Source organism: Leptopilina boulardi, unplaced genomic scaffold (genome assembly GCF_019393585.1).
Source record: "Leptopilina boulardi isolate dan_hultmark-lab unplaced genomic scaffold, ZJU_Lbou_2.1 LbouV2_1, whole genome shotgun sequence".
NCBI lineage: Eukaryota > Metazoa > Arthropoda > Insecta > Hymenoptera > Figitidae > Leptopilina > Leptopilina boulardi.
The window spans coordinates 1431846-1453388 of NW_026137640.1; the positions used below are offsets into that span (position 1 = coordinate 1431846).

The 21543-nt window shown below is 26.2% G+C and overlaps 6 protein-coding genes across 10 annotated transcripts; 4 read left to right on the forward strand and 2 right to left on the reverse strand.

Annotated features, from left to right (window-relative positions):
• Positions 1-104: 104 nt before the first annotated feature.
• LOC127291260 (integrin beta-PS-like) lies at positions 105-13181 on the forward strand. Of its 2 annotated transcripts, none has more exons than XM_051320290.1 (10): positions 105-356; positions 6512-6666; positions 6745-6979; positions 7073-7301; positions 7371-7455; positions 7551-8210; positions 8285-8593; positions 8661-8858; positions 8922-9422; positions 9491-13181. In XM_051320290.1, the coding sequence occupies exons 2-10, from the start codon at positions 6514-6516 to the stop codon at positions 9557-9559; spliced, it is 2439 nt and encodes an 812-aa protein (XP_051176247.1). In that variant the 5' UTR covers positions 105-356; positions 6512-6513; the 3' UTR covers positions 9560-13181. The 2 variants fall into 2 exon arrangements, with proteins under 2 accessions (XP_051176247.1, XP_051176237.1); XM_051320280.1 differs by lacking the exon at positions 105-356 and adding an exon at positions 5957-6178.
• Positions 1092-1996, forward strand: LOC127291330 (galactose mutarotase-like). The gene is made up of 3 exons (XM_051320403.1): positions 1092-1200; positions 1276-1517; positions 1589-1996. The coding sequence occupies exons 2-3, from the start codon at positions 1339-1341 to the stop codon at positions 1932-1934; spliced, it is 525 nt and encodes a 174-aa protein (XP_051176360.1). The 5' UTR covers positions 1092-1200; positions 1276-1338; the 3' UTR covers positions 1935-1996.
• Positions 1996-5787, reverse strand: LOC127291265 (A-kinase anchor protein 17A-like). Of its 4 annotated transcripts, none has more exons than XM_051320304.1 (7): positions 5300-5787; positions 4352-4977; positions 4127-4275; positions 3836-4043; positions 3637-3771; positions 3464-3569; positions 1996-3398 (listed from the first exon to the last, which is right to left on the reverse strand). In XM_051320304.1, the coding sequence occupies exons 1-7, from the start codon at positions 5469-5471 to the stop codon at positions 2425-2427; spliced, it is 2370 nt and encodes a 789-aa protein (XP_051176261.1). In that variant the 5' UTR covers positions 5472-5787; the 3' UTR covers positions 1996-2424. The 4 variants fall into 4 exon arrangements, with proteins under 4 accessions (XP_051176261.1, XP_051176287.1, XP_051176270.1 ...); XM_051320330.1 differs by having other exon boundaries at positions 4352-5017; positions 5300-5448; XM_051320313.1 differs by having other exon boundaries at positions 4352-5057; positions 5300-5437.
• Positions 13092-16410, forward strand: LOC127291283 (uncharacterized). Its single transcript, XM_051320344.1, has 6 exons — positions 13092-13270; positions 13831-13950; positions 14039-14135; positions 14215-14365; positions 14437-14565; positions 14623-16410. The coding sequence occupies exons 1-6, from the start codon at positions 13095-13097 to the stop codon at positions 14919-14921; spliced, it is 972 nt and encodes a 323-aa protein (XP_051176301.1). The 5' UTR covers positions 13092-13094; the 3' UTR covers positions 14922-16410.
• Positions 14906-17933, reverse strand: LOC127291289 (tRNA methyltransferase 10 homolog A). Its single transcript, XM_051320357.1, has 6 exons — positions 17615-17933; positions 17215-17524; positions 17000-17146; positions 16823-16928; positions 16607-16768; positions 14906-15489 (listed from the first exon to the last, which is right to left on the reverse strand). Exons 1-5 carry the CDS (start codon positions 17788-17790, stop codon positions 16629-16631), a joined length of 879 nt encoding a protein of 292 aa, XP_051176314.1. The 5' UTR covers positions 17791-17933; the 3' UTR covers positions 14906-15489; positions 16607-16628.
• A 134-nt stretch (positions 17934-18067) lies between these two features.
• LOC127291298 (NECAP-like protein CG9132) lies at positions 18068-20901 on the forward strand. Its single transcript, XM_051320367.1, has 3 exons — positions 18068-18424; positions 18646-19042; positions 19118-20901. The coding sequence occupies exons 1-3, from the start codon at positions 18339-18341 to the stop codon at positions 19361-19363; spliced, it is 729 nt and encodes a 242-aa protein (XP_051176324.1). The 5' UTR covers positions 18068-18338; the 3' UTR covers positions 19364-20901.
• Positions 20902-21543: the final 642 nt, after the last annotated feature.

A 21543-nucleotide genomic window follows, 5' to 3' on the forward strand; every position in this document is an offset into this window, starting at 1 on the left:
TAATTATTTTGTCAAAGCCAATCAGAATTGACTATTGGTCACGTGATCAAAACACATTTTTCATAACTTCCGGTTTTTGACAGTTTCAAAACATCGTTAAGTTTTGTTTTTATTTTGATAACATAAGTTTCAATCCAACTAATTTACGTAAATATCAATTAAAAATTTTTTCAGAAAATGCATATGACACTATTTTAAAAATATAAATGACGTGCAACTTTAAATTAACAAGTATTTAAACAGTAAATTGTAAAAAATTTGTCAATGGCTTCTGACATTCGAATTCAAGTTGAAGGTTTTGGATTTTTACCTACAAAGCTTTATAAATTAGGAAATTCACCTAAAATTGTACAAAGGTTAGTCAAATAATTTATAACCTATTGTTATTGTTTTTTTTTCATTATTGTTTTATATTACAAGGCAATAATATTATATACATAACCTTTAAATATTTAAATAAATATACGCGAACCACACGCGAACATAACATTTATTAATTTATACTATAAATTTTCATTAGATATACTTTGACAAATAAAAACAATGCATCAGTTCAATTAATTTCATGGGGAGCAGGAATTCAATCAATTAGAATACCAAATAATAATAATATATTAGGCGATGTTGTTTTAGGTTATGATTCTCTCGAAGGTTCGTTAAAATTTTCTAATTAAGGTCAATTGAATGCAATTATAATAAATGTTTTAATGAACTTGGCTCAATAAATTCTATTTTCTCACAAACTAATAGGCTATTTAGAAAATAGATATATTGGCAGAATAGTAGACAAAATTGTCAATAGAATTTATTCTAATACAAATGATGGATTTGATAATATAAATTGGGAATCTCACGTTTTAGGAAATCAAGTAGTAAGAGCATAATTATTATTTAAAAGTATATGATCAAAAAAATTTATCCTAATTTTTTAAAGGACAAATAAACAATTTGTTTTTTAAAATTACATTTATTTTACTAAAAAAAAAAAATAATAATCCATAAACATTAACAGATAATGTCATTTCTTAGTCAATTAAAAAATGAAGGATATTTCGGTCATATGTTAATTCAAGTTAAATATTCTTGGACTAATGAAAATGAACTTCACATAAATATTCAAGCAACAAGTACAATACCAACTTATGCAAATATTACAAATTATTGTTTTTTTAATCTTGCTGGCCATGTACGTCTTTTTTAGTGTGTATTAAATTTTTATTAATTTCAATATTTAATTAGTATAAAAAATTTGAAAATTTATATTTATTATCTCAGGCTACTGGATTAAAAGAGATAAACAAGCATATTGTTACAATTAATGCTGATAAATGGACATTTATGAATATTGAAAATAATTTACAATTAGAAAAAAGTTTACCTGTTGATTTAACTGTTTATGATTTACGACGTCCTATTGAATTAAACAAAAAAAGATTATACACCATTCCTGGAGGTGGATATAATAATAATTTTTGTATCTCACGTCCTAGTATTAGAAGTTATAGATTTCACGCTAGGTATTTATATTTAATTCCTTTAAATTTTGAAAATTTCACAAAACTATATTTTAATTTTTCTTTTAAAAAAGAATTTTACATCCAAATTCGGGAAGATTTCTAGAAGTTTATTCTAATCAACCTGTTTTACATTTTGACACTGGAAATCATTTTTCAAATGAGAGAAAATTAAATTCACCAATTTTGGAAAATATTTCGGAAAGCAAAAATCAGAAAGGAAAATTAGAAAAGAAACTAAATTATGAAATAAGATGCAAAAACGGTGCATTATACAAAAGGCACTGTGGTTTTGCTTTAACTCCTCAAAATTATCCAGATGCTGTTAATAAAAATTCATTTTCACATTATATTCTTCGACCGGGAAAAGTTTATAATCATAATATGACTTATAAATTTGGCGTACTTCAAAAATGCTAATTTTTATCAAGTTATAAAAAGTAAACATCAATTAAATTAAAGGCAGTAAATAAAGAAGCAATTTATAATTCATGAACTATATTTTCCTTTATGTTAAGTAACATATTAGTTTTTTTTTTATATTACTTACAATTTTTTCAAAATTGTTTCTAATTACATAAAAATTTATTTTGCACATTCTCACTTATTTCTTTTCAAAATAATTGTTTTTTTTTAAATTAAAATTCATTTTTCTAAAGTTTAATTCGTTGATGTCAAGCGACTAAATTCCTAAACGAACTTAACAATTACAATGTCAGTTTTGAAATCACGATAAAAAAAACACGTATTATAAAAAAAAAAGTTGAATAAACAAGGAAGACAAATAGAAAAATTAAAAAAAGAATATTTGAAATATGAATGAATTTTTACAAGAATGAATCTTAAAGATAGAACAAAAAAAAATGAATCACAATGATCATTTGGTCATTTTATTGAATCAAATTCCAATTCAGGAAGCTGCATTTTCCAGTCTAGTTTCATCAGGCTTATTATTAGTTTCTTTTTTACTGTCTTGTTTTTTGTCGCTTTCCTTTCGATTATCTCCACTTTTATTATTTTCATTATTACTTGTATCTTTATTAATTTTTCGTTCATTGTCACCTTTCTTTTCGTTTCTTTCCTTTTTTTTCCTATCGGCGTCAGCATTATCCGCTTCTTTTGACCAGGAACAACTTCTTTGCCTTGGCGATTTTGGAAGTGACCAAGTACTACTTCTTGATCGTCTTTCAGATACTGAACGTGATTTTGCCCTCGTTACCCTAACTTGAGACTCGGATCTTCTACGTTTACGTTTCGACAATGAGCCACGTCGTGATCGCGATTCAGAACGTGAATGAGCACTTCGTTTAGATCTTCGCGATCTTGATTTTGATCTTCCCCTTGATCTCGATTTTGATCTACTTCTTGATCTTGATTTCGATCTGTCTTTGGACTTTGATCTTGTTCTTGTTCTCGATCTTGATCTATTCCTTCTTCTTGAACGACTTCTACTTCTACTTTTACTTCGACTTCTCGATCTACTTCTTTCGCGACTATCGCTTCGTCTTCTCTTTCGTCTACTCGATCTCGATCTCGATCTTGATCTAGATCTAGAACGTGAAATTGATCGTCGGCGACTGCGTGATCTTGATCTTGATCTTGAACGACGATCATATTCATTGTCAAATAATCGATAATCTTGTCCCACAAGATTGGCGAAATATTTGTAATATTGATCGTTATATAAATGTGGATTGAAGCCACGTATTGAGCGATTATTCATGAGTATTCGTTGTGGATTACCGCGACCTCTATTCCGACTAAAACGACCTCTTCCACGTCCCATTGGTGGATACATCATTGGAAGTGCTGGATCGTAATACCAAGGTTGTGGAAAACGTGGATACATTGGTGTCATTGATAATCCTGGATCCATATGTGGACCTGAAAATAAATTTTTTTAATTTCAAATGTTAAAAGAAATATTTTTAATTTTTTTTATAGTCTACCTGCTGAAATTTCATGGGGAACGTTTCTATTTAACATGCTTTTCATTTTTTTCTTCTTCGTCTCATCATCCGAATCTGATGAATCACCAGAACTTTTCTTTTTCTTCTGCAATTAAAACAAAAAATTTTTTGTAAAATTAATTAATTACAAAAGGAAATTAATTAAAACGCACCTTTTTCTTTTTCTCTTTTTTATTTTTCTTCTTCTTCGCCTTTTTGTCCTTCTTCTTCGAATCGTCCGAATCGCTGTCTTTGCCTCCATCCTTGTCCTTTGATTTTACGTCGATCTCCTTTTTTTCAATTTTTATCTAAAATTTAAAAAAAATTTAAGATTCTGTTAAAAAAAAATACACGAGTGTAAAAAATTCTTACTTTTATTCTATCGAATAGTTCGTCAAGTAATCGTATACTTTCGAGTTGCCTTTGTGCCTTGATTAATTTACGTTCTTCCCTAGCAATTTTCATTGAAACTTTATCCTCCTCCTGCTTTCGAAATACAGTTAAAACTTTTCGTTTTCGTTTATCTTCTCTCTTCTTGCGACGAAATTCTTTATCGGCTGTTTCAATTTCGTCTTTCATTCTGTAAAATTAAAAATTCATAAAAAATACAATAGTAAATTTATACTTTTGTTATTTTTTATTTTTATTTGTTATTTGTTATACTTTTGTTCTTCTCGTTTTCGAGATTCTGCCTCTTCCTTTCGACGTTGCTTCTCGGCTGCTAAATTTTCTTGAGCTATTAATCGTTTTCTTTCAAAATCTCTCTGTGATACTGAACTATCGCTCATGTGTTTGGTTTTATCAAAATCAACCTGAAAAAATAAAATTAGAATTAAAATCAAAATATTCTTTTTTCGTGAATAAAAATTTTTTTTTCATTTTTTTCACCTTTAACGCAGCAGTTAGATAATTTTGTCCATCTTTTTTCATTAATTTCATTCCCCTTAAGGCATCCATTGCCTTCATAAAATCCATATATTCGACATATTGAATATAAGCGTCAAAAAATACACCCTCACCAAAATTGAATTTTTGAATATTCGATCCCAATCGCATTTTCGATCGATATGGATCAGCAGCTGGCACATCAATACGTCGTAGTGTTCCCCATTTTTTAAAAATTTTAGCCACCATCGATTCATTAGGAACATCACCATCTTCTGTGAACCATTTAACAGGAAGACCCTCAACATGAATAGTATCTGGTCTTTCACCAGATTTTAATTCATTCATATGTTTGGCATCACGAAAATAAGAATCCCATGAATGTCTCGTTGGAAAATTATCCTTGGCCTCGGCGGCACGTACTTTGAGTATGTTGCTGAATCCGGCAAGATTTAAACGTTGCGATTCCAATCTGGCAAGGACCCTCTGCAATCTGCATCTGTCCCTCAGATCGCCTTCCAATCTGACAAATTCCAATGTACTCTTGGAGACTTTGAGAGTGGCAAATTCGTCCGGTCGTATCAACATTCGTATCTTCTCCATAACCTCCCATGTTGATATTGTTTTTCCTGTTTATATCGTAGCAATTCGCTGTGAAACCTGCTGCTACTACTAAATCAATTATTAATTTACAAGATCCTACTCCACCCTGTTTTATTCAACACAAGAACTAATCTTCAATGATGACATTTTTCCATCCGAAATAACTCATTTTATCCCCCGTGATCCACGTTCCTTTTTTTCTCATTTAATTTACTTTAATTTACATTAAATTCTCAAATTTTGCAAAACACAAACATGAAATATCTATTTTATTTTTTTTTTACAAGTGGAAAAAAGGTTAAAGTAGGTTTGTAATTAAAAAAAAAAACAATTTCAAGAGGAGTTTACCTGGGGTTTTCAGCTGCGGTAGATTAACGGATACGTTAATTTTTGCGATTGGTTTTAAATAAAGGCCTCGCGCTGAATAAAGTGGCACGATATCGCTGAGATCCCTGCAGCTTCGAAATCCGTTAACAACCTCTCCACTAGGAGTTTCGCCTACCTTTTTATTATCTGCCATTGTTTTTTTTATTTCTTACCGTGATATGTTATTTTTTCAGGAAATCAAAAAAAAAATATATTTGGCAAATTTTTTTATTGAAACTCAGAAGAGAGGTTGTTTTACGGGTTGACGATGCTTTACAAAGATCACGATATTCTTCTTCTCCACCTGTCAAAATTTTCACCTAAACACGTTCTTTCAACTTCGTTGTTCCTTTCCAATGTCAAAATTTACATTTTGATGATTTTTTTTTACTGCTTTTTTTCAATGAAATTCGACTTTTTTTAACTACTTTGACATTCTTTCCGCCATGACAGTTTTTTTATGACATTTTGTCCTGTTTACATGAATTTCTTTTGATTGGTGCAATTATTGCGACTGCGCAATTCCTACATAAAGGTATTTTCATAACAGGGGGTTTGAAGTTGAGTGGAATATCCGAAATGTAACATTTTTGTGCGTGTTTACCATCAAGAATTTTTTTTTTATTTTATGACTTATATACAAACATATGGTATGCATGTGTTTGTGTAAAGGGTGAGGTTTGGCATTAGTTTTAGTGTCAGTTTACGGCTCATTTCATTTTAAGATTCTTAATTCTTTTTTTTTTTATAATCTAAAATTAAGTTTTAATAATGATCTTTATGAAATGAAAGAAATAACTGAAGTCGAATAAAGTTGACGATTGATAGTTCATAGTGTTTCTATTTTAAGAAAAAAAAAAAGTATGTACTATTAATTATTTATTAAATTTTGTATTTCCATGCTATTGATTGATATAAATGCCAAATTAAACAAATAGTAAATGTAAACAAGGGGTGTATAATCGATAATCTTTTTTTTTGGAATTTGTTTTAATCTTTAAGAAAATTTCTAAAAATAAAGCTATCGTTTTTTTTCAAAGTTGTATTTAATACTTCCTGTGAATATATATGAGGAACTGAAGTTAAGCGTGGGAGATCTGGTTTTTCAATCGTTCATTTACCTCGAAACTGTTGTGACTAAAAAAAAGTTTATTAAAAAGAGATTAAATTTGTAAATATATTATTATATTTTAGAAATGACGTCTAATTTTTGGAGATTTATATTTGTTGCAATTTTCCTGAGTTCTTGTGTACAAGCTAATTCACAATTAGGAACAAATAATTGCATCAGTAGACAAACATGTCATGAATGCATTCAAACGGAACTTTGTGCTTGGTGCATGCAACCTGTAAGTAATTTATTTATTAATTAATTATTAATTGTAATTTATTAAATTTTGTTTTTAATATGTTTTTTATTTTCTCAGGACTTAACAGAACGTCGTTGTTTTTATGCACCCGGTACAGATGCATCGAAATTTTGTGAAGAAAAATATGTTTTTTATCCATCGAATGTATTTAGTATTGTACAAAATCGAAATTTAAGCTCGGAAATGCAATCGGAATCAAGTGGATTACAATCGACACGTTTTAATGCCAATGATGGAAAACAAGAGGCAGTGCAAATTGCTCCACAGGAAGTTAACGTGAAAGTGAGAATAAGTAAGTGATTTTTTTTCGCAATCAATTTTTTATTGTACTTTTTAGTATTTTTTTTAGTACTTTTTATTGATTTTTATCAAAATTTTGTTTTAGATCAAGCACAAAGAATTAGATTTTCATTTTCTCAAGCTGAAGATTATCCAGTTGATCTTTATTATCTTATGGATTTGAGTAAATCAATGGAAGATGATAAGAAAAAATTGTCTGATTTGGGTGAATTGCTTGTTAAAGAAATGAGTAGTCTTACTAGTAAATTTCGACTTGGTTTTGGAAGTTTTGTTGATAAAGTTGTAATGCCTTACGTTAGTGTTGTACCACAAATGTAAGTATTTTAGTTATTTTTTTATTATTTCATGTATTTAAAATTAAAATTAAATAAATATTTTTTTAGGCTTTTGCAACCATGTAAAGCATGTGCTGCTCCATATGGTTATAAACACATTATGAGACTTTCACAGGACACTAGTCTTTTCGCAGTAAGTCTATTTATTCATAATTTTAATTGTCTATTTTTGTAGTACTTAGTTACTTACTTTTAGTTGTACTGAAAAAAAAAATTTTATTTACACAGGATTTGGTGAGAAATGCTTCAGTTTCTGGTAATTTAGATGCCCCGGAAGGTGGATTTGATGCAATTATGCAAGCAATTGTTTGTAAAGATGAGATTGGATGGCGTGATAAAGCACGTCGTTTATTGGTATTTTCAACGGACGCGAGTTTTCATTATGCCGGTGATGGTAAACTTGGTGGTATTGTTAAGCCAAATGATGGTATGTGTCATTTAGATTCCTCTGGTCTTTATACACATTCGTCATTACAAGATTATCCCAGTATCTCACAAATAAATCAAAAGGTCAAACAAAATGCAATAAATATTATATGGGCAATTACTCAAGGTGAAATGAGTATTTATTCAAGACTTTGTTCACACATTGAAGGATCATCGGCTGGTGAATTGTCCAATGATTCAAGTAATATTGTTGAATTAATTAAAAATCAATATAATCAAATACGAAGCACAGTGGAAATAAGAGATACAATTAGCAGTGATGCAGTGAAAATTAAATATTTATCACAATGTTTAAATGGTAATAAAAATATACAACCAATTGAAACAACAAAATGTGATAAATTAAAGAAAGGCGATAAAGTTGAATTTATCGCTGATATTACAGTTACACATTGTCCAAATAATCGATCTGAATGGAATCAAACATTTACAATTTATCCGGTAAAGTATTTAAAAATAGAAATTAAAATAAATTTTTTTTAATCTTTATGTAATTGAATATTTTTCTTTTCAAGGTGGGCATTAATGAGGCATTAAGAATTAATTTAGAAATGATTTGTGAATGTGATTGTGAACGACCAGAGGATGATTCTTATAAAGAAAATTCATCTAAATGTAATAATAATGGAACATACAAGTGCGGTGTTTGTGATTGTAATCCAGGAAGTTTTGGTAAAAAATGTGAATGCAATAATACTGCAAATGATCATTATAAAAATTTCCAAAATTGCCGACGTGATAATTCATCATTGGTGGATTGTTCCGGTAGAGGAGAATGCACATGTGGTGTTTGTGAATGTTATCCACCTAGTGGTGAAAATTTGGTAAGTTTTGTTTTTTATTCAAAAAGAAATATAAAAAATGAAAATTCTAAAAATAAAATATCTGTAGAAAATATGGGGCGATTATTGTGAATGTGATAATTTCTCCTGTGATCGTCGTGATAATAAATATTGTTCCGGTAATGGAGAATGTGGCTGCGATGGATTTTGTAAATGTAAATCTGGATGGATTGGCAAAGCCTGTGAATGTAAATCATCAAATGACACATGTATACAACCAGGAACAAATTTAGAATGTTCAGGAAAAGTAAGTAGAGTATTATTTTTGTTTATTATGAAATATTAATTGAATTTATTTTTTTTTTTTAAGGGAAATTGTGTTTGTGGACAATGTGAATGTCTTATTGAAAATGGTGTAAGATATTCAGGTTCATATTGTCAAAAATGTGCAACATGTAAGGATCGTTGTGAGGAATTAACGCCATGCGTTATGTGTCAATTGGAAAATATTGGCAATGTCACAATAAAAGAATGTCCAGCTAATTGTACAGAAATTCCAATAGAATATGTTGATGCAATTGATAAAACTTTAGTAATGGAAGATGAAATTGTTTGCAAATATAAAGGCGAAGACGATTGCAATTATCTTTTTATGTATTATTATAATGATACAAAACTTGTAATTGAAGCACAAAAACAAAAAGAATGCCCACCAAAAATTTATTTACTTGGCATTGTTATGGCAGTTATTGCAGGAATTGTAATGATGGGTCTTACAATTTTATTTATATGGAAATTATTGACAACTATTCACGATAGACGAGAATTTGCTAAATTTGAAAAAGAAAGAATGATGGCTAAATGGGATACGGTAATTATTTATATTTAATAAAATATTTATTTTATTTCAATTATTAATTTCCAAATAAAATTTTTTAGGGAGAAAATCCAATTTACAAGCAAGCTACCTCAACATTCAAAAATCCCACCTATGCCGGAAAATCTTAAGATGCTTACAAAAAATAGAATCGACATTTTTTTTTTTTTTTTTTCTTTCAATTGATTTTCATGTTTCGAAGAAATGAAATGATTTTAAAAGCCATTGATTCAGTATTTGACTTCTAAACGCTGAAGATAAAAAGGTATATTATTTTTATAATTTATTTATCGTTTTAAATAATAATTTGACAGATGGAATGTTGCTGAAATATATATATTGTATACATATAAATATATATAAAGGACAATGATTGGAAAGTGCAACGCAAGTGCGTTATATGAGACTGAATCATTCCAAAGGATAATGCACAATGATGTAATGTCTTTCAATTTGTCGTTTATTGTTGCCATTTATAAGTGTGCCAAATTATGGTTTCACTAAATTTCACATTGACAAATTGAGGCTTGAATGACAATACTAAATTGTTAATTTGATGTCATGTGCAAATTTTCAGAAAAGAACGAGAGATTTTCGTAAACAGGATTTTAGTTTTTTTTTTCTAAAGTAATTTACGATACATAATGCATTTTTTTTAGATAAGTGATTCGTCGTGCAATCATGCGAATTTAGGGGCATCTAAAGATTTTTAGTATATATTTATTAATTATCGATTAATACTGCCATAATTTTTAGATTATAAAATGTTTTCATTTTGCATGTTATAATTTTTTTTTTTTTTTTTTGCTTTTTAGACTCGAATGAACAGTTTATATGTATTATAAATAAAAGTGCTAAAAAATCGCGTTAACAATACTAAATATTAGTTATATTTAGATCTTTATTTAAATAGAGATATATTATATATTAATAGTAAATTAGAGTGAAATAGAATGAAACTTATTAAAGAAAAAGTGCCTTTAACGAATTAGATTTTTGCCAACGTAATAATAGTAATTTTTTTTTTAATTAATTTTTCAGAAAATCGTATAGGAAAACTTTTTTTTTATAAACATATATTATTATAGGCACTATATCAATATTCTCTTGTCTTCTATTATTCAATTAATGCCAAATTTATATTAGACAAATCTTCCAAAAAGTCATAATCTTGCGAGAATTTTTATCTACTTGTTATAAAAAGAAAAAAAAGAATCTACAAAATAGAAAAACTAATTGTAAGTCACAGTCGTTTTCAATTTTTAAGAAGCGTTTCATTAATAATTAAATGAAAAAAAAAAGATTTAATTATCTCTAGAGAATATTTGAAAACATTTGTATTTAAATAGAAAAAAAAACATAGATATATTTATACACTTATATTCTAAAATGTTTACAAGAAAAAAAAAAAAAAAATTCTTTATATATATATTGGTGCATACAAAGCACAAAGTACTTACACAATCTAACAAACATTTTCGAGTAAAACTTGTTTTATAATATTAAAAATACAGTTTTACGAAATCTTACTTTCAAAAGGCAGTGATACGAGAGTGGCGTGTAATTTGAATTTTAATGCAGGATATTTGTGTTACTAAAATTTTTAAAAATGACAAAACGTGTAATTAATTTTTATATTTCTTTTTAGAATAATTTTAAAAATTTTTTGATTCTTATAAATTATTTTATAGAAAATTTTTTATATATTTTATCCGTTCTTCCAATTTATTTGCTAAACGCTGCTCTTTTATAAAAAAAAAAAAATCTTCTTAAATAGCAAGTAAAATTATATAAGTACGTTTATTGTAAAATTTTAATACGAAAAATATATTGTTTTCGTAGTCGATTATTAATTATTCACGCAAATATGTTATTGACGAGCTTATTTTGAAAAAGTAATCGTGAATATTCAAAGTTTCAAATTCACTTTTTATATTAAAACACATGTTTTATTGAGTGAATATTCAATTAGAAATTAATGAACATTCGTATGATTGACAAACTTTGGCAACTTGTATAATTTATAAAAAAAAAAAATAATTTTACTCTTATTTTTAATATTTAAGATATATTATGTACTACGAATTATTGTGCAGCTAATCTTCATAAATATTTCGAAAAAAAAGGAGGCTATAGAAAAAATAGTGATTTTACGATCGAAACACATGAACAATATTAATTATTCATTTTTACCGCAATTGAAATTAAATGTAATGCCTGTTTTCACTTGTTGAGGTCTACGCATTTTTTTCTAAAAAAAAACTGTTTTAAACTTTACAGTATAAAAAAAAAGTTATCGATAGAATTTTTAAATTCTAAAATTAATGGAAATTATAATAATACTCGATATATATTTTTTATCGAAACTTTTTTAAAAAAAAAAATGTATATCTGTAACATGCAAGTAATTATAATTTTCCCCAAGACCTAATAAATGTGAATCTCGCAATTACTTTTTTCAATTTATACTTTTATACAGCATTGTTAAAATATTTAGATTTAATTATTCAACATACTATAAATTTTAATAATTATAAAAATTGTCGTCGCTTTTTAACATTTATAATATAATTATGTATGATCTGTTTACAAGTGAAAAATATACTGTAATTTAATGTGAAAGAAAGAAAATTATATCAACCAATTTAGTTATTTAATAATTCTTCTCTTTATTCTTAAAAAATTAAATTATATTAATTTAAATTATTTATTTTTTACAAAATTATCCGTTAATTTTTGATAATTTTATTGTTAATTTTTTTTTAAATTCAAATATTTTTGTTTGAATTTGAATATTTAAAAAAAGGGTGGGAAAATATTGAGTGATAACAGTGGGGGGTGTAAATTCTTCAAGGACATTGGGTATAGAGGGCGAATTCAACAAAATTGATTCGGGCAATTATTCTTGACAAAGGATCCAATAGCCATAGGCGATTTATAAGCAGAGCGGAAAGAAAATAAAATGTATAAAAGTGGTGGGGTCACCACATGGTTCCTTAATCTCAAATATTACTGTCATTGGAGAAGAAACAGTAAACATTGTCATTTTTAAAGTCGTAGTAAACATTATAATACGCAGTTTACTATTGAAGTAAGTTTATTTGTAAATACGTCACGTGTCGAGGAGTCGTGCGATCGCACTATTTTAATACGTCAGTGGTGCTGTTCGTGTTCTATTGAATAGAGGACGATAATAATATTGGAAAAAGAAATCTTTATTATACATTCTAACTATATACGGTTTATGTACATATACATAGAAAAATAGAAGTTAGTATGAAAAAACCAATAGTTTAATAACTTTCAAAATTGTGAATATATAATTTGGCACTTTTATTAAAAAGTGCATTATTGATTTGCGTTTTTACATGGTGCATAATGGTTTAAAATATCAAAATAAAGTGGTTTTGGCGGGGGTGATAAATAGAAAGTGTCGAGGTATTTGAAAGGGAAGGCCATTTAAATAACATTTTATCCTATAAAAATCAACAAAAAAAAAAAAATTCTCAAAAGTGTTACACACACCTATTATAGTACTGCGTGATTTTCTAATGGAGATTCTGGCGTTTGTAATGTGCTAAAAATAATCAGTGGCGTGCATTTTCGGAATAAGTCATGCCAAGAGAAAAGGAGGTTTAGGTCGACTTTAAAACCCTGGAATATACCATGGAGCATTTCTTTAACTGGATTCGAAATAGCCGACAATCTATTCAAAATTATAGCAATGATACTTCAACACAAAGGATTTCGACAGGACATTGTCTTGAATATACAAGATGGTTTATCAACTTTCTTTCGGTCAATAGCATTTCAGTAGTGATTGTATTTAACATTTTATTTTGGTAAGTATATCGTTAATAAACTGTCAATGTTAATTAATATTATAATTACAAACTGCAAATTGTTGCAACATCAATGACTCTTCATTCATTCACAGTATGTATATATATATATGTATATAGGCAAAATGTTTTTAAATCAATCATAGCAAAAATATTTTGTGTAAATATAAATACTGTAATACTATATCTATATATTGTTGAAATATACGATCAATTGGGGGGCTTTAATACCCATTTTCTATTGATAATATTTATCATATAGAAATTTTCCACGATATGTCACGTGATTTTAATTCAAACAAACTATTGTTGCAAATGTTTTTCAATGACTAACGTGACATTGACACATTTTAAAATTAAATTAAATTATGTAATAGAAAATATAATAATAATATTGATATTTTATCAATAGTACTTTTGCAGGAGTTATCGAATTTTTTATAAGATTATAGAATATTAATAAAAATTTAAAGTTAAAACTACATTTATAGGTTAGAATCGAAATGTCAAAAATAAAACTATATTTTAAAAATTATTTTTTAATAAATTGTTTTTTCTAGGGGTATTGTGGTGCTAGAAATTCGTGGTTTTGCAGCAGCCAGCAGTGCTGTTTTAATTGTACTATGTTATAGTACAATTGAAAATCAATTGCAAAAAGAGAAGAAAGAAATTTCAAATTCGTAAGTTCTGTGAAAAAAAAAATTGATTGTCTAAATTGACAAACTTTTTTTCACTTCAGTGAATTTATAATAAAATTTAATTTTTCAGATCACAAATAAAAGCTGAACAAATTGAGAAAATATTAATAAAAATTAAATCAATTTGGAAAAGTTTTACTCAATTACGCAAGGATCAACCTGGATTGGTAAATTACTATTTTTATTTTTAAATTTATATTATATTTATTTCAAAATTTTTGATGATAAATTGTTTATTTAAATTAGTTTTGTACAACTATATGCACTATTTCATTGGGTCTATGGCTAATTGGAAGAACTGTTAATGGTGTACTTCTTGCATACACGATATGCATGAGTATATTAATTGGTCCTTCTCTTTTATTGCAAATACCTTCTAAAGTATTAACGAATAAAGGTAATAAAATATTTAATTTTTTTTTAAGAAATATTTTCAAAATTTAATTTTTCTATATTAATTTAAAATAGAATGGGATAGTGAGATAGAAGAATTTTTACCTGCAGTAACAGAGGATATTTTACAAGTTTTAAAACTTGCCAGCGATTCTGGAGATCATTTACCAACTCCAATTAGTGTAGCGTCAAATATTCGAAATGGTAAGTTTTTTTTGCCATAGCTCAATTAATTTTTCTCTAATTAAATTATATTCTCAGATCCATTCAATGATGATGACGATGATGATGATGATGATTTGGTGGGATTTAAAATGCCTTCACATGAAGAAGGAAGTACCGATGGATTAGAATTATCAGAATTGGAACTTAGTTCAGGTGAAACCGATGTTGATGGTATGAAATTCCAAAGTGGTCATTTTGAAAAAGGCTCTTCATCCGAAGACGATGTAAAACTAGATCAAAAATCGAAAATTTTATTGAACGAGAGTAGTGAAGATAGCGATAGTGAATTTGAAATTATTGACAGTCGTGACATAGGAAATTTTAAAGATGTATGATTGATTTTTGTTGCAAATTTTTATTCAAAGGCCATAACAGTTTTTTTTTTTTTTGAGAAGAAAAAAAGAGAAATTCAATTTCTATACAAATGCAAATATATGTATTAATTAGCTGATTGATTTTAATGTCTGCTCATATAATGCGATATATATTTCAAAGGACAAATAATTTAGCTTTAAATATTAAATATAAGTATATATATATATATATACACGAATTTTTGAGGATAAAACGCAATTTATTTTTTTGAAACAGAACGTAAATATTATTGCCGTGATTTATGAGTTATTAAAAACAAAAAAATCTTTGAAGAAAAAATTCAATTATTTTAAAAATAGATATTTTTTCATAAATATGGAATTCTAAATTAAACGAAAAAAAAAATAATAAAAACGGCAGAAGACGTTACTTAAATTTTCTATAGTAATTAAAGTAATTGTCAATTAAGCATATAAAACTGCATACCTTAGAAATGAGAATTAGAATTTTATACACCAATATTATAAATTTTGTCTTTTCAATAATTAAGACGTTCCACTCCGTTATTAAGTATCAATATTTATTTTTCTGTAAATAAAACAAAAGAGGCACTACAGTGAAAACAAATAAGTTTTCATATATATAAAATTATCATATTTATAATTTTTAATGTATTTTTGTCGAGAAAATGAATTTTTTAAAAATATTTTAAGAAAAAAAAAGCTATATAAAATTGTTGATAATTTATAATATACTTGCAACGATATTTAATATTTGTATAAGATTTTAAATATAGAAGTAATGTAAAAACTCGTAAATTGGTAAAGCAAAAAAAAAAAAGGAATTTTATTAAATTTTTTTCTGATTACAAACTGTATTCGAAATAGAATAATAAATCTAAAATTTTATATTTTTTCTTTATTATAATTCAGCATTTGTTAGAATTTATTGACACGAGTTTTTCAAGCTTCTGATAGTAGAATTATTTTATGAAAAAAAAAAATAATTTTATTTAAATTTAACGATTAAGATCGGTGGTATTTTTTATTTTTAATATTTTACTTTTTGAATATGATAATAAAAATTATTAATGTAAATTTGTATTTTATTTTTAATATTTGTCAGAAATATAATTCACCCGTCGATAAAGAGAATTGTTAAATGGATAGAAAAAAAAAGTATTTATTTGTATAAATATATACAAAATACACTCCTATAAAAAATAAGTACCGTATTGTTAAAGAGTTAAAAGGAGTGTGTATATTTCTATAATAAAATTACACTTAATAAATCAACAGCTAATGAACTGTCTGATTTGCATGTGTAACAATGCTAATATTTGTCTGTATAACTATATCCTTTTACAGCGCCAATAAAGGATACATTAGTTTTATAATAAAAAAAAAAAAAAAAACCGTTTTAATTTATTTTTCAATACAATGAAAGTATTATTGAAACATGTCAACAATTCAAAACGAAAATTCTATATTTTTAGTAAAAAATTCTTTTTAATATAAAAAATTTCACTAATGTATCATTTTAAGTGGCAGCTTTATATATATTATATATACACGTATGTATAAAAACAAAATAATGTATTCTTGTGAAAAAATGCGAACAAATCATGAATTTTATTGAAAATAAATATATAGTTTTAAAAATATATAAAATTTTTCCTTAAATTTTATTCTAATTATTAATTTACCTTTTTCATTGCATAAACAATACTACAATTGTTTTATTTCCTCTTCAATTATTGGACTTGAACAATGTGAAATTGGTTGAGCATTTTTTCTTTCTGGCAAAACTTGAAGTAAAGTTTCTTCCCAACTCTTACCTTCACTTATTCTCAAAATTATTTCAAACACTGAAAATTGTAAATATTTACATAGTGATAATGAAAAATCAAATTTAAACTTACCATGAACGATAGATAAAACTTTTCTTGTTTTCATATTTAAATATTTATCCAAAGGTAGACGTCCGTGTTTTATACCATTATTTTTTGCTAATTTATGACAATGACCCTATAAAAAAAAAAATCTGTTTCTAATTTCGTTAATTACAATATGAAATTATAAAATCATTAATTTCTTACTTTTTGAGCATTATGATCGACTAGACCGCCTATTATGTACGCAGTATCATTGTCCAAATTTTCAACAACATTGTCTGATTCACTTGTAAGATAAACAATTTTCTCCTTGTCAAATAAATTCGAATAGTGCTCTGCATGAAATTTAACCTAAAATTTAATAAATTATAAAATGTAAAAATATTTAATTGTAAATTTTTTTTTCTTTATAAACTTACATCCCAATGTTCATAACCATTGTGTTTTTTCATTTCTTGTTGCGATTTCCCAGTAAAATTTGTCAGTGAAAATTGTAATGGTGCTGAAGCTCTTCTATTTAAAGTATAACATCTTAAAATTTGTTTAATCATTTTTGCAACATCTTTGTCAATCATTAAATCATCAAATGATAAATCTATGGAAACATTTATTTGACAAGTACTATTTGCCATTGTACATCTTTTTAAAACTTTTCTTGATGGTCCAAGATTAATATTATTTGCACGAGCAAATGCACGTTTTTCCTTGAGTTTTGTTCTTTCCTTTAGCCTAAAAGAAAAGAATAATTAATTTACAAAGTTAAAAATTTCGTCACTATATTATTTAAAAATTCACAAATGTAAATATATAATTTCTTACCTCTTTTCAGATTTTCTCTGAATCCATTTTTCAGTTTTCTTTAATCTTTTTAATTGTCGTTTACTTAAATTCTGTTCAGTCGATTTAGTTTCATTAATTATACTTTCAGATTCTTCTATTATATTAGAATTATTCATTATTTCCAAAACGTTATTTGACATTTCTTCATTCACCATTTTCAATTATTTACATTTCATTAAATACACTTTAAACTATTATTGTTGTCAGCAAAAATTTCTGTATCTCTTTAAAAAAAAATTTTTTTTTTTAAATTAAATGTATACAATTTGCAGCTGCTTACTGGCCATGTGACACATGTGACAACTCGACATGGATAATTTCATATAGATAGGTAATCGACTAATCGATTTTTGTACTTTAAATTAAAGTACAATTCACAGTTTTAATAGTGAAAATTATATTTTTTTAACGAAATAGAATATTTATAAAAATACAAATTGTTTTTAAAAAATAAAATTTTTAGAAAAAATTATCGTTTTCATCAGGAAAAAAGAAAAAAAAGGCTTAATTTTTGTTCACATGAGTCATGCGCTGTACTTAACAATGTTCTGACACCTGACAGAAGATTTGAGTAGGAGGAGGAGGAGATGGTAAAAAGTACTTGATTCAAGCAGCTGTGTCAACGAGTTGTCAAATTGTTCTCGTTAAAAAGTGACAGTTTTTTGTTAAATTAACGTTGCATTTAACATTATAGGAAATAAAAATGGAAACATACGAAAGTGTACTGCTGGTAAAGTCTGAAGTTTTTGTTTTTAAAATACCACCGAGAGCTACTAATAGGGGTTATCGGTAAGTGTATATTCCATGTCACATCCTGGATGTTTGATAAAAAAAAAAAAAGAAAAAAAAAAAATTCTCCGCCTTTAAATATATTAAAAATGCTATTTAAACTTTAATTTACTTCAAAAAATATATCTTTCAAAGAATTTTAGAATTAATTTTAAAAAAAGGAATTTTTGTTTGAAAATATGTTTATTTATTTTATTTATTATTATTATTATGATTTTCAGAGCAGCGGACTGGAATTTACAAGAACCTACATGGACAGGACGTATGCGATTAGTGTCTCAAGGAGATGCAGTCACATTAAAATTAGAAGATAAAATGAGTGGTGAACTCTTTGCTAAATGTCCCATTGAACAATATCCTGGAATAGCTGTTGAAGCAGTAACTGATTCATCGCGATATTTTGTTTTAAGAATTCAGGACGATAATGGCCGTTCAGCATTCATTGGTGTTGGCTTTTTGGATCGATCCGATAGTTTTGATCTCAATGTTGCATTGCAAGATCATTTTAAATGGTTGAAAAATCGTGATCAAATTGAAAAAGAAAAAGAAAAACCAAAACAAGAATTAGACCTTCGATTCAAAGAAGGAGAAACAATTAAAATCGATATGAAAATAACAGTAAGGGAAATTTATATATATATATAATTATTAATAATAAATAATTGTTAATAAACATTTTTTTTTTATGTTTAGAAAAAAGATGGCAGTGAAGTTGCATCGAAATCGAAACAACGAACCAGTACTGGAGCTGGTCTTCCACCACCTCCGGGAAGTATTAAAATTGCACCACCACCAGCAAAAACTCCAACATCCTCGCCAGCTCATAAACCAGCGCAAGGTGAAAAAACACCAAATAATCCAGAATGGGGTGAATTTGCCAGTGCATCACAACAACAATCAGCACCACCAACAACCAATGCAAGCTGGGTACAATTCTAATTTTTTTCATTTTAAAAATAACATAAACAAAATTTAATTATAGTTTTAAAAGAAAAAGAATTTCTATGATATGTATATTTGAAATAGTAATGTTATAGTTGTATTTAGAGCCTTTTAGATGATGTTTGATTAAATCGAGTCAAGGAAATTATTTAAGGCAAAGATATTTTATCTTTGTTATTAATGAAAAATTAACATCAAAAATAAATCCTTGATCTCGTGTAAACAAAGTTCTCCGTAGTTTAAGTTATAGGTTTAAAAGAATCCATGTGAAAGCAAATAGTTCACAAATATTGATTGAATGAAACCTATTCAAATAAACATATATTGAATACTTGAGATTACTCGAAAACAGAAATGTCAGAGTTATATTAATATTCACTTAGATTATAAAATGAATGATGAGCGTTTAAATTTATATTAGTTGAAAATATTTGTAAAGCTCTATCGCTAATGTTCAATATATAAATATATATATAGGAATATAGTAATGCGTGCAACGCACAGATTTTCAAAATAATACTTCAAATACAAAAAAAAATATATCATGTGAAAGCATAAAACTAGTAAAAAAAAAAATATTTCTTGGGCTTTCATTTATTTTTTTAAAAAAAAAGACGAGGTGGATATAAGACTTTAGTAGTTTTTTCTCTTTATCATCATTTACAAACGCCAAAATGCGGCTCACTCGAATTATAAAAATTCAAAATTAATTATTTTTATACAAAAGTATTAGAGAGAGAGTAGCAGTGGCACATTAATGTTAAATTAATACTATATAAAAAAAACACTTTACGGAATTAAGAATTTTCGTAAATAGACAACATTGTCGTTAACGACATTATCTTCATTTTTTTATTAATTATCATCACGTAGTGAGATTGATTCCAATTTAAAACTATTTTTTACTTTAAAAATAAATATAATTTCATATTTATTATAAATATTTTTTATTGTAACCAAGTTTATTATAATATTTAATATTATTTGTTGCAGATAAAATTTTGTTATTAAAAAAAAAAATGAATCTGCAGTATTATATTTATGTATATTTGTGCACTTCAGTATTTTGTTAAAAACAATATTCTATAATAATTTAAAAAAAATAACTAATCAAGTAGCATTCTTAAAAAAAATTGCACAATTTGTTTTGCTATTAAAAAAAAAATTATTAATTACTGTAAACTACTGATTATAATGCTGAATATTTATTTTGCTAATAGATAATATTAATGCTTGCCTAACACTAGAAAACACCTTCTAGTTTGCCGAATATAATGCGTACTGAAAAAAAAACTCACTTTTTTTAGATAACCTTCTTTTATTTAGAAAGTAATTAAAATTATATATTTAAATAATTAATTCCTATTTACTTTTTAAACGAAAGAAGATTATGAAAATTGTTCATAAAAAAGTGATATATAAACAAGGATTACTATTCACATAATGTAGAATAATATTTTAGTCTTGTGTATAAAATAACTCAAAAAAAAGAAATCTTCATAGAGAACTACACTTGTTTTCATAAACAAATTGTGTTTGATCATAAAAGTTTGTTTTTCAATTGATTATAGGCCACGATGATACTATTTTATTTCACAATAAATTCATTCATTCGATAAACAAATTAATGTTTATCATATATGTTTTAAAATTTTATAAACATTTCTTTTAACCTTTATTATATATACTTTATAGTGCAATCAAAATAATTATCTATAATTAAGTGGCCTAAATATATTGTTAGGTCTTTCTTTTTTTTTAGAGTTATCAAATTTATTCTCTTTTTATAAATTTTTAAACAATCTTATTTTACTGCGTTGCTTCATAACAGAAAATAAAATAATTCTCCAATGTAAATTTTGCTTATGCCTCTCGTCATTAACTTTGTTGATATATACATTGACAGTATTTTGTTAATTTAATCAAAAAAAAATAAAAAGAAATCCGAATTTTTATTTGTCATGCATGCAAATAATATGTCTTATTTATAACGTTATAGTCTGAATAAAGAATATGTCTTTACTGAAAATGTGTAATAATTTAAATATTCTATTCACATTTTATTTAATTGAAAACAGTTTTCTTTGCGAAAATTTTCTCACTTTTCCTTTTTTAAAAATGGAATTCGATTGTTTTTAACTTAATAAATAAGTGCACAATTAATTTAAATGAAAATG

Bases quoted from the DNA above. Each gene is read 5' to 3' on its own strand.
- LOC127291283 (XM_051320344.1), top strand. From the start codon at position 13,095: ATGGAGCATTTCTTTAACTGGATTCGAAATAGCCGACAATCTATTCAA. The intron at 13,951-14,038 runs GTAAGTTCTGTG...TTAATTTTTCAG, and splicing joins AAGAAAGAAATTTCAAATTC to ATCACAAATAAAAGCTGAAC. The intron at 14,136-14,214 runs GTAAATTACTAT...TATTTAAATTAG, and splicing joins GCAAGGATCAACCTGGATTG to TTTTGTACAACTATATGCAC.
- LOC127291265 (XM_051320304.1), bottom strand. From the start codon at position 5,471: ATGGCAGATAATAAAAAGGTAGGCGAAACTCCTAGTGGAGAGGTTGTT. The intron at 3,570-3,636 runs GTGCGTTTTAAT...TTTTAATTGCAG, and splicing joins AAAAAGAGAAAAAGAAAAAG to AAGAAAAAGAAAAGTTCTGG. The intron at 3,399-3,463 runs GTAGACTATAAA...ATTTATTTTCAG, and splicing joins TCCCCATGAAATTTCAGCAG to GTCCACATATGGATCCAGGA.
- LOC127291298 (XM_051320367.1), top strand. From the start codon at position 18,339: ATGGAAACATACGAAAGTGTACTGCTGGTAAAGTCTGAAGTTTTTGTT. The intron at 18,425-18,645 runs GTAAGTGTATAT...TATGATTTTCAG, and splicing joins GCTACTAATAGGGGTTATCG to AGCAGCGGACTGGAATTTAC. The intron at 19,043-19,117 runs GTAAGGGAAATT...TTTTATGTTTAG, and splicing joins AAATCGATATGAAAATAACA to AAAAAAGATGGCAGTGAAGT.
- LOC127291289 (XM_051320357.1), bottom strand. From the start codon at position 17,790: ATGGTGAATGAAGAAATGTCAAATAACGTTTTGGAAATAATGAATAAT. The intron at 16,929-16,999 runs GTAAGAAATTAA...TTTTTTTTATAG, and splicing joins TCGATCATAATGCTCAAAAA to GGTCATTGTCATAAATTAGC. The intron at 16,769-16,822 runs GTAAGTTTAAAT...TACAATTTTCAG, and splicing joins AGTTTTATCTATCGTTCATG to TGTTTGAAATAATTTTGAGA.
- LOC127291260 (XM_051320290.1), top strand. From the start codon at position 6,514: ATGACGTCTAATTTTTGGAGATTTATATTTGTTGCAATTTTCCTGAGT. The intron at 8,594-8,660 runs GTAAGTTTTGTT...AAATATCTGTAG, and splicing joins CACCTAGTGGTGAAAATTTG to AAAATATGGGGCGATTATTG. The intron at 9,423-9,490 runs GTAATTATTTAT...AAAATTTTTTAG, and splicing joins TGATGGCTAAATGGGATACG to GGAGAAAATCCAATTTACAA.
- LOC127291330 (XM_051320403.1), top strand. From the start codon at position 1,339: ATGAATATTGAAAATAATTTACAATTAGAAAAAAGTTTACCTGTTGAT. The intron at 1,518-1,588 runs GTATTTATATTT...CTTTTAAAAAAG, and splicing joins AGTTATAGATTTCACGCTAG to AATTTTACATCCAAATTCGG.